Source organism: Pundamilia nyererei, unplaced genomic scaffold (genome assembly GCF_000239375.1).
Source record: "Pundamilia nyererei isolate P.nyererei 1_Seehausen unplaced genomic scaffold, PunNye1.0 scaffold00102, whole genome shotgun sequence".
In the NCBI taxonomy this organism is placed as follows: domain Eukaryota; kingdom Metazoa; phylum Chordata; class Actinopteri; order Cichliformes; family Cichlidae; genus Pundamilia; species Pundamilia nyererei.
This window is the reverse complement of record NW_005187503.1, coordinates 1,497,664-1,508,654: the sequence shown is the minus strand read 5'-3', so window position 1 is coordinate 1,508,654 and position 10,991 is coordinate 1,497,664. Positions and strand designations below refer to the sequence as shown.

At 41.2% G+C, this 10,991-nt stretch overlaps 2 protein-coding genes across 10 annotated transcripts in view; both read right to left on the bottom strand.

Annotated features, from left to right (window-relative positions):
* Positions 1–5,450, bottom strand: part of clk2a (CDC-like kinase 2a) — a 10,325-nt gene extending 4,875 nt beyond the window's left edge. Inside the window, exons 1-7 of one of the 8 annotated variants that reach the window (XM_005740693.2) lie at positions 4,728–4,917; positions 4,341–4,419; positions 3,521–3,720; positions 3,121–3,400; positions 2,995–3,006; positions 1,971–2,061; positions 1,033–1,099 (exon numbers count right to left, since the gene is read on the bottom strand). In XM_005740693.2, the coding sequence (XP_005740750.1) occupies positions 1,033–1,099; positions 1,971–2,061; positions 2,995–3,006; positions 3,121–3,400; positions 3,521–3,720; positions 4,341–4,346 (656 nt within the window). In that variant the 5' untranslated portion in view covers positions 4,347–4,419; positions 4,728–4,917. The other 7 variants (XM_005740696.2, XM_005740694.2, XM_005740695.2 and 4 more) reach the window with 7 other exon arrangements.
* Positions 5,451–5,537: 87 nt separating this feature from the next.
* Positions 5,538–10,991, bottom strand: part of LOC102193975 (histone-lysine N-methyltransferase SETDB1-B-like) — a 10,359-nt gene continuing 4,905 nt past the window's right edge. For both annotated transcript variants that reach the window (XM_005740689.1, XM_005740690.1), the window contains 8 exons: positions 8,861–8,964; positions 8,161–8,775; positions 7,727–7,888; positions 6,763–6,958; positions 6,605–6,678; positions 6,191–6,381; positions 5,969–6,095; positions 5,538–5,874 (listed from right to left, as the gene is read on the bottom strand). In XM_005740689.1, coding sequence (XP_005740746.1) covers positions 6,009–6,095; positions 6,191–6,381; positions 6,605–6,678; positions 6,763–6,958; positions 7,727–7,888; positions 8,161–8,775; positions 8,861–8,964 — 1,429 coding nt within the window. In that variant the 3' untranslated portion in view covers positions 5,538–5,874; positions 5,969–6,008. The remainder of the gene's footprint in view (positions 5,875–5,968; positions 6,096–6,190; positions 6,382–6,604; positions 6,679–6,762; positions 6,959–7,726; positions 7,889–8,160; positions 8,776–8,860; positions 8,965–10,991) is intronic.

Here is a 10,991-nt window from a genome sequence, read left to right as displayed (position 1 = left end):
TGTGTGTGTGTGTGTGTGTGTGTGTGTGTGTGTGTGTGTGTGTGTGTGTGTGAAAAGTCACTGCAGCAGTTCCAGCTGGTTGGGAGACATTAACCCATAACGACGGTACATCACGATCTTAAGGCCCTGGGAATGAACATGAACTGATGGACATTTCTAGCTCTGTCACAAGAAAATAAATCTTCCGCAGGGAGAGAAGCACGAATAGCCCCTGTTCACATGAGGGGCTCACAGTCACAGGGGACTAAAATACTCTTGAGCTGATTTTCAGTATACATCACGATGTGGTGAACAGAACCAGAATTAAAATCAGAAATGTCTTTCTGCCATGTCTGGTGTGATAATGTGACTCTAAAATTACCGATAATGAACAATCTCAACAAGTTACTTGAAACATAAAACACTGTTTACCTTAATAAAAAAAACTATGTAAATCCTTTGTGCTGTCATTGATTCACAGTGGTCCGTAAATTGTATTGCACAGGTACAGCAACAGACATAACGATAATTTAAGACTAATTATTTTTCTTATGAAATTTCAGGCTGTTCATCATCACTATCTCTGAAGAACTTCTGGCCAATCAAAAGCCTACAAACAATAACACAGTGAGACATCAAAAAAAGAAAATAAAGGTGCACAGCCTGGAAATCAGTTTTCCTTATTCACATGTAAAAGTAGAAACAAACTTCTCAAAAACCTTCACCCTGGCATGAGTTTTTCAAAGGTCAAGGCAAAATGGATAGAAAAGGTTATTTTTTCCCAAAATACATGTGGCTGTAACCATAAATAAAAGACATTTAGAGAGGTAGTTTCTTTCTCCTACAGAGGGTTTTATGCAATACTGGTACTGGTCCACCCTGCTCAATAAAGGCTGCATGTTGCCCATGTACTAAAAATGGGTTAAACACCTCTGATGTATCCTAATATCACAGCCCAAAACATGCACAGAGAGGCTTTTGTTTCTTGTTGCTGAGGAAACAAGAATTCCCTAATGAACTACTAAGACACCCAGAGACTGAGAGCTCACACACCTGCGATGGTCAATGCATCGCATCACCCTGCCAAAGGTGCCTTCCCCCAAAGTGCTGACAATCTCATCTGCAACACAGTACAAAGAGAAAAAAAAACAAGAGAGGGAGAGCGGGGGGGGAAAAAAAAGAAGCATTAGAAATGTGGACTCGTGCAGGAATACACAATGCAAAAGTGTAGACAGGCGAATCAGTGCTAGCGCCCATCCCCTTTCCGAATTGCTGCCTACTGAGTCTGGCAGGCTTAAAACGTTGCGCGTAAGGCTATGGTAACTAAATGGTGCTATGATGTAAACCAAAGGGGGCAAACATAAAGCACTCCCTTCCTTTGATTACCAATTTGCAGTCATTGAACCTATTAGAGTGCATCCTTTTGTCTTTGCCCAAAACGATACAAATGCTGTATAAACTTGAAACATTAAAAATAATATGTATTGTAATCATTCTCAAATGAAGCGTTTAATGTAAAGAAAGTCTTAAAATGTGCACTGGTTGTTCTAACCTTAGTGAAATTTGCTAAATAAGTGATGTGACCCTGAAACCATCCGAGTGAAAAACATCTAGCTTAAGTTACAGATTTAAAACTGTAACTGAGTTGTAAGCTAAAGCGCAACATAAACAAACAGCTGCAAATTGGATTTCTAAGTTTAGGAAAGTCAAATAACCTGTGAAACATAAAGGAAATGCTCCACAGCTTAAAAATCTTAGAGAAAAAAAAAAACAAAACAAAACAAAAAAAGCAGATTGTATCTAAAGTCCCTCCTAAAATCTTCAACATTCTTGCAATCCACCCTGCTATTTCAGCTAGAGCGAAGAGCATTCTAGCAAGGCATCATCATCATCATGATCATGATCATCAGGCACTCCCCATGTCATGTAAATGCTCTATGCTTTAATACTCATATGGAGAAGGGTTACGATAGAGTAGTGGCAGTGAGTACATCTCTCTTGCAGGACGTCCCCACTCCGACAGATCAGGTGCCCTTCCTCGTCGTCCCTCACACTCAGTGCACGCGTCCGGCTGTTGCTCCGCTGTATTCACACCCAAACGGCCATCAGCAGGTCACAACACGACCGAAGGGGACAGGGGGGGTTTCAGGGGCAGCCGCAGCCACGGCGTCAGGTGGCACAGGTGGATGAGGAGGGAGGAGGAGGGTGGTAGTTGATGTAGTTGTGGTTGTAGGTGGGTTTCATGGTCATTGGGCGATTCACGCATGACACCACGTGAAGGAAATATATAACGATAGGGATATAGTGCAAGGGAACAAGTCAAAGATCACATGTTGTCCTCTGCTCCTCTCCCGCCCCCCTACCTTTAAACCACAGCTGCTTACAAACAAGGAAGCAACTGGCACATCCATTCATCAACGCAACAACCAATTAAAACAATAATATATATAACTACTTCAAAACTTTGCAACAAGATGAAAGATAAAATAACAACGCCATAAACATTCAAGCAGGACTTCTTTAAAGATAATCCCAGCAGTTATACTACATCAAATTCAAACCTTTTCCTCATTTATGTTCATAATAATACTTAACAGGTGTGATTAACCACACCCCACACAAAAAGAAATAACTAGAGCCAACTCATTTTAAATGCCAATAAATTTTAATAAAAATCTAATGCACCATGGTTGGCAGAACATTTTCACTTTTTTCATCATTAAAAAAATAATAATAATAATAATAATTGCAAGAGCCAAAACAAAAATCACAAGGCTTTCTGCCCTCTTATGAATAATAAAAAAAAAAGTAATAAATTACAGTAACAATTATCGGTGACAAAATAGTGGCTGAAGTACTAAAAAGTGTCTGTATAAAAATGAAAATGCTCTACCATAAAAAGGAGAAAGAATTTTTGAAAAAAAAGAGTCAATTAGAGCCAAACCCACCTATTCACAAATATAATAAAACCCCTGTGACAGAACAAAAATAAATCATAAAGGTTTTACTACTTACCAAATCTAGGGGCTGTAAAGAAAAGGTTAGGACAGGACAGAGGCAGAGAGAGCTGAGTGAAAGAAACAGGAGGTGGAGGTAGAGGATGAAGACTTAAAGCACAAACTCAGGTCTGGCTGTACTCACCGAGGAGGATGCGCTATAGGACCTGGTTCTACGCCGCCTTCGTTTGTGCTTACGCCTGCTGCCTTTCCTCCGGTACGACTCTTCTTGTTCACGCTCCCTCTCACGGCCGCGTCTGTAGTCGTACATGTTCGGCGAGAAGTCACGTGGATAGTAACTTTCGGCTGCTCCATGTGGCTCCCTGTCTCTGTCGCGTTCTCTGCTCTGATCAAACCGTCTGTATCCCTCGCAGTATCTTCTGTCAAACGGTCGTTGTTCCACTGACCGATTGTCATAGCTGCGACTGAATAAGTGAGCAGAGAAATATCCCGAAACCTTAGGACTGGCAACCAATAATAAAGTGAAAGAGGGTTAAATATAACATGAAAGAGTAAAAGCCCAAGCTAATTTGACCATAACGCACCTCCGTGACCGTACATAGCTTCCTTCCTGTCTGTGTCCACGTCCCCTCCTGTCTCGGTCTCTTTCTCTGTCACTGCTGGAGGAGTAAGTCGGCGTTCTTCTGTGTCGATGTCTTCGCCCTCTGTCTCGGTCTCTGTAACGATCCTGGTAGCTGGCTCGACTGTCTCTTTCCGAGGACGAGTATCGTCTTGTGTGAGGCATCTGGTGTAAAAAGGAAACAAATTAGCACAGAGTACCAAAATATGTTTAAGGAAAGTCACTCCTTACATTCAAATTATTGGAGCAGCTGATCACTGCCAAACTCATGGGATTTGAGGGACTAAATACCTGCACGTTTCTCGTGTGTAATTACAGACCCCCCCACAATACCGTAAAGTTCAGAGTTATTCCCCAAAGGCTCAAATCAGGACTGTGTATATCAGCACAGCTTTTCCACATATGGGTTCACAAAGCAAAAATCGGTGTTACCTTACTGAACAATACTCCCTTTCCTTTTTATTTTTTGACCTTTCGCCAATAAAAACTTATTAAACCTTAAGTAATTTGAACTCCGCACAATCCAGAAGTCTCGCGAGTCTTCTGGGTTCCCTGATTTAACTGTCGTTACGTTTTAAGAATTTAAATTGAAAGTAAAAAGACAATTTCATAACAAACTTTATTGTCAACTTGGAAACAGGCACTTTTAGCATCATACGTTCAACTGCATGACAAGTGTAAATATTATTTTTACTGTTTAATTAAACTACCCTTAACCTAGAACTAGACATTTCTGTAAACGTGGTTATATAGGAGGCCACCCTCAGTACAACAGTTCAACTTACCTTCATGCCTAAAAAGGCAACAAAATTTTCCAAAGGACCTAAAACTATGTGCAAAACTATTGCAACGGGTCTGAAAATACTGAAAATAAGAAGAACAGCGTTCAAATGAGATGATATAGCTATAATAACCCTGTTGCATGACCATAATAAACTTGACAACCCCCAAACCACACAGCGGTGCATCAAACCATTGCAAAGCCATTAGCACTGTAGTCAGAAGTAATTATTAGAGCAAATGAGTTCCGTTGAGCTTTATCCAACGCAGAGTGAAAGCACAAGTAAATGCCAAGTTAATAAATTGGTCGTGGCTACTCATTAAGCGTTGCCTATGCTGTTTACACACATTCCAAGACGATGCAACACTCGTTAAACGTAAGGCTAAATTACCGTTAAGGTCGTTAATCTCTGCATGGATTAGTAAAATTAAGCATCTTTAACACTCCAGCCCATTTACTAACAGCACCAACATTTCAAAGCCAGGAGAGAAGTAACTAATCAACAAGCGACGTAGTATCTATTAGCATGCACTGCTAGCAACTAGCTAATGTAAATAATTTGACCGCCATCTTAACTTAGCTACGTTCGTCAAGCTAACTTGCTACTTACGCTAGCAGCCGCGCTAACTGCAGAATCGCTATGTAGCTTGTTTAAATAAACACGGTGTTTACCGTTTTAGCAGCGAGCCCTGTACGTTTATCCCACAAAAAATCCGTGGTGGCGTTCCACTTTTCTCCTCTACCTTATCGCCAGCTCGATGTTCAAAGCTCTTTTGCTATCACCTAGCCAGTTTTTTTTCCTGTCTGCTTAGTACAGCTAGTTCTGGTTCAAGTCGGCGCTCGTACCGCCCTCCTGTGCTCAAATGTGGCTACTCCTGTTCGAAGGTAGACATCCACAAGGAACTAGTGAGGAATTACCACCCCAACCTACAACCGTTACAAGTCCTTATTAAATTATGGACAGCTGATTTTTATCAGCTACCTTTTAACTTTTGTTTTCTCCATGTCCAAATATTTGACTTACTGTTTTAAACCTTTTAAAATGACATACCTGTGGTGGTATACAAATTACTATGGAGAAAGGGCAGTGAACAGATTTAGGAGGAAAGGCTGAGATGGTTTAGACGTGTAGATGAAGGATAGTGGATATAATGGAGGCAGATGGCGGCATTCTTGCTTTTATAAGCTTTTACATGTTAAGTCACACATTTTGATTTTAATTCCTTGTAGTTTTATTACAAACATTTTGATTTATTTCTTTGGTAAAAACAACTTGAAAATGAGCTGCAGACTTTGCAGCCACACACATATAAAAGATGCCCTCTTTTTCACTTTTTCAGATTAACACATAATAAGTTTGAACCTACTTAGAAATTTTTATTTTCGTTCAGCTGTACAAAATCTGTTATAAAATGAATACATTTGCATCAGTACCATCTGCATGATCTGAAGGCATTATCCCCAGGAGTAAGAGAAAAGCACAGTAGGACAAACTTAAAGCATCCTCATAGTCCATCAGTTTGATGATGGTGATGGCTCTAAAGCACACAAAACAGGGAAACAGAGAGACTAGTAAGCCAGCAGGGATAACCAGGATAACATAATTTTTCTCCACATACGAAAGTAGTTTACCATTGACTGAGGTAGTGTTACTCTTCTGCCCGTCCTCCTTTTAAGTCTTATTTAAATTCTCATTCACACTAATCATTTGTTCCAAGCAACTGGAGCCTCGGTAGATCCACTCCTTATGATCATCATCCTAAACATGAAATGAACACACTACAGTAAGTCACACAATTGAAATAAATATAACAGGATTTTAAAAAAACAGGAACAACTTAAGATGGAACAGACCAGAAAAACAACTTCCATCAAACTGCAGTCGATCTCCAGTACTTTACACCTCTGCAGGAATCCGTTATGTTCCACGTTTACCGTCTGTCCGACATGGTACTGCGTCATGGGTGGATAAGGCCACTTCTTTAAATAATTCTGCATGAAAAGCTTGTGCTTTTCATCTAGGATATCATCCAAAGGGTTCTCCACTGTCATAGAAAATGGAAAATCTTCTTAGTAGCAGTATTATAATAGCAGCTGCTGTGGACAGCAAGTATAGAAGAATTGGGATTCTGGATTTTATAAAATTAGATATTATGGACTTGACGACACCAGCTGTCATAAGACGACAGGCGGGGTACACCTGGACAGATCGCTAGTCTGTCACAGGACTAACACAGAGACAGACAACCATAAATAACCTGAACTTACGCGGTTTGCAAACCATGTGCATTGCACGTAAGCTAGCATACACTGGAGTGTGATCATCAGTAAAAATCAGGAACCTGGAATATAAAAATTAAAAGCAATTTTACACATTTTTCCCACCTTCACAATCTGAATTTATCACCAGAGTAAAACACACTAACCTCATGCGGTTTTTTCTGGAGGGGACCTCTGCCATGAAACCAGGCACGAACTGGTCGTCTTTGCTCCGGACCACCACACGCGCACCGACAAGCAACTCATTCACCTTTGGCATGTGTTCAAAGGCAATGTGGTGACCAGACACTAGGCTCCTCCCCTTCTCCTTAAAGTTGACCTTGTATTTCACCCTGCCGTCTTCTGAAATGATTAAAGAAACATTGGAAACACTTCAGATTATACCACATTTGCTTCTACGTACTGCTTTTCTTGAAAGAAGAAATGTCAAATACAGGTGCATTTGTTAAATTAAATGGGGTTTTTTCTCATATCAAATGTATCTATTTTCTTTGAGAGCGTAATCAAAAGCGCTTAAGCGCCAGCTGTTAAGTTACAGCATCACAATCTGTGTCAAAATGTGCTGTCAGACGAATTCAGTTGGTGAGGCCCAAACACCAACAAACTTTAAACTGTGGTAATGTGTGTGTAATAACAACAAGCACAACCACAACCACTCAACAAAATATAGAAGAAAAAAAAAAAAAAGAGTAGAAAGAAAAAAAAATCTAAACGTTGCTAGTCTAGCCTCAACTATGGGACACGGATATGTAAGAAACATACCTTCCTTTAGCATCACATAATTTCTTTTGTTTACTTTGAAGTTTAACATTTTTGTTATCTTAGCCACCAGAGCAACAGTGTGTCGAGCTCTGCTTGCCGTGACATCCTGATGACAATCAGTGTCAACAGAGCTACAGAATGTCTCCAAATAAATGCAATTCATTGCTTAACGTACTCACTACCTCAAAGCCATTTCACAGATTACACTGATTAAATGTCAACCAACATTCCCAACTACACAAAACAAGACGTCTTTAATCGACGAGTAGCTGTCAAGCTAAAGACAAATGTGAAACTTTACAATCTGCTTTGTGCTTACCAGTAGAGTCTTTTCTTTATTATTCTTACCCTTTGTTATTATTTCAACAATTGTCCCTGGATGCCAGCTCAAAGGCCTCTTTCTGGCCAGGACCTTCATGTCCACACTGATCTCTTTTTGTGGCACCGCAGCAGGGGTCTTTGTGGATGAGGACTGAGAAGCAGCTGATACAGTGGTTACAGGAGTTACTCCTGTCGGCGTAAAAGGAGCAAAATGTCATTTGACGATTGGATAGATCTTATGATTTCTGTGTTTGGAAATCTGGTAGTGATCTGTTCCTCAGTGTACAAAGCAAGATCTTTAAATTTGCCAATATTTTCTACTCTTCAACAATATAATACAGCTTTAAATCAGCTTAAAAACACACAAATCCCCACATAAACCTAAGATCTGGGCAAAAAAAAAAAAGGGCGTACATGGAGTTTTTTATGTTTTTCCATAATGTATATTTTGTGGTCATTACCTGAAGCGCTTGCTGGTTTTGTCGATGTTTTCGTTGCCTTGCTCTCAGCACTTGTGTTTGTGTCGGCTTGTGATGACTTTGCCGTTTTGCCTTTTGCATCAGGAACTGTACCCGCTTGCCGCGTCAGTGTTTTCACTGGGCTGCTTTTGGCGCTGCTTTCTGCGTTTGTTGTCAGAGTCGATGTCTTTGCTCCGCTTCTGATGGAGTTTCTTCTCTCCTGATGTGTTGTGTCATTCTTAGTGTGTTTTACATTCCTTTTGGCCATTTTTTTCCTCTTGTTTGAACGTGTACTTGAAATAGAAAAGTCGGTATCACTCGAGTCTCCGCTGGGTTCCCACTGCATGTCAGACCCATCAGTGCCTAAAGACTCATCTTCACTCCAGTGATTCTGAGGTGATGAAGGAGATAGAGAGCTGGTCATTTGAGATCCAGTCATTCTGGTCAGGACCACTACTGGGCTCTTCAAAGCGAGAGGGTGTTTTTTTCTCAGAACTCTTTCTTGTTTTTCGCTGTCTTTTGGCTTAGATGAAAAAGAAGCCGAGCCATCAGAAGCCAGAGGTCTGTGGACTTGAGTTTCTGAGGGAGCAGACTCGCATGACAGTGGTGATGCTTGTCCTAAAAACAGTAAAAATCACAGGTTAAATTGTAGCTTTCAAACAAACCTACCAAGTGCACATTTTTTAATTCAATTTTGCTTTACCACAGCTTGCTTGGTTATTGTCATCGTCCAAATCTGTGTCGCTGTACTCCCATTCCAACAATGAGTAAAGTTTCTTGACAGTATCCTCACATGCAGCCACAGACCTGAATGACAAAAACAAAGAGAAATGAATGAAGAGAAGATAGAAAACACAGAGAAAGTAACCAGTGTACAGGCTCTGATATTTAACATAGCACATTCATGCCTCGGAAGAGATTCTGGCAAATCATCAGGCGACTCAGGAGGGGAAAGTCGTGCTCTACCTGCACTGTGTATAGTGCAGGTGGAGCACTGCTGACTTTGACTAAGAATATTGTCGTGCGGTGGAAGGAATACTTCTTAATCCCACTGACACATCTTTCGTAGAGGAAGCAGAGTCTGGAGAAAAGGGGGACCACGGTCCTCAGCCGGAAAAACGGTTGAGTTGCCACTCCAGGTCAGAGACAAGTAACTTCTCCGAGTGGAGGTGCTTAAGTATCTCTGGGTTTTGTTCACTAGTGCAGTGACTAAAAGATCGAGATCGCGGATACAAGCAGCAGAAATTAGCTTTCTCCGAAGGGTGGCTGACCTCTCCCTTAGAGATAGGGTGAGGAGTTGGCCATCTGGGAGGGGCTCAGAGTAGAGCCACTACTCCTCCACATCAAAAGCAGCCAGCTGAGGTGGTTTGGGCATCTGACAAGGATGCCTCCTTGGTGAGGTGTTCCGGCATGTCTCACCGGGAAGAAGCCCCAGGGCAGACCCAGGCACGCTGGAGAGATGATATCTCTTGGCTGGCCTGGGAATGCCTTGGTGTTCCCCCATACAAGCTGGAGGAGGTGGCCGGGGAGAGGGAGGTCTGGGCTTTTCTGCTTAGGCTGCTGCCTCGGATAGGAAAATGGATGGATGGATGGCATCCATGCCATCAAAAATATATAAAGAATCATCACATTTAGAACAAAATCGTGTCTTTTAAAGAAAGCCAAAACAACTTTTTTTTTAAATCTTAAATTTTTTATCTTATATCTTAATATGTTATGCAATGTTCTAGTTAGTGTGCGTTGTATAAAAAGTAAAGGATACACTCAGTACACTTAGTGCCCAGGTTGCAAAAAAAAAAAAAAGGTTATCTACAACACACATTGTTAGAAGCCTGTAGAAGGACGTGTTATTGTGGGACAGTTTTAAGGCAAAGTAGGTGGGATTAACTAAATGTCATTAAAAGCTCAGCAGGGACTACCCTATTCAAGCACTTGCATGAAATTTTTATGCTTTTGCTTCCTTGCAAGAATAAATTATTAATAAATTATGATATATGTCAATTATAGTAGATATTCATTTAGAAAGCTAAAAACAGACAGAGAAGTTCCTCTTTCTATCACGGTCAAAGGAGCTTGCAAAGAAAAGCGTCTGGACTTCTTTAAGTTGCTTGAAGACGTTTGACCTCTCATCCGAGAAGCTTCTTCAGTTCTAAGGTCAAATGGTGGAGAGTCCCAGATTTAAACCTAGTTGGAGTATCCCCCCGCAGAGGGACAAAAGGACCCCCTGATGATCCTCTAATCGCCTGAGCCAAGGTGTGAAACTGGGTGCGGGTCCCAATCAGTCAGGGTTTCAGGTGAGCTCATTGTGAAACCTGGCCCCACCTTATCGTGCGAATTCCTGAGGTCAGATGGCCCAGGATGTGAGTGGGCGTTAAGGCGTCTGGGGAGGGAACTCAAAACTGGATTATAGATGGCAGACAGTTGGTGTCGTAAACCCCCGCCTCTGTTCAAAGATGGTCGCTCACAGTGGACATACAGGGAGTGCAGAATTATTAGGCAAATGAGTATTTTGTCCACATCATCCTCTTCATGCATGTTGTTTTACTCCAAGCTGTATAGGCTTGAAAGCCTACTACCAATTAAGCATATTAGGTGATGTGCATCTCTGTAATGAGAAGGGGTGTGGTCTAATGACATCAACACCCTATATCAGGTGTGTATAATTATTAGGCAACGTCCTTCCCTTTGGCAAAATGGGTCAAAAGAAGGACTTGACAGGCTCAGAAAAGTCAAAAATACTGAGATATCTTGCAGAGGGATGCAGCAGTCTCAAAATTGCAAAGCTTCTGAAGCGTGATCATCGAACAATCAAGCGTTTCATTCAAAATAGTCAA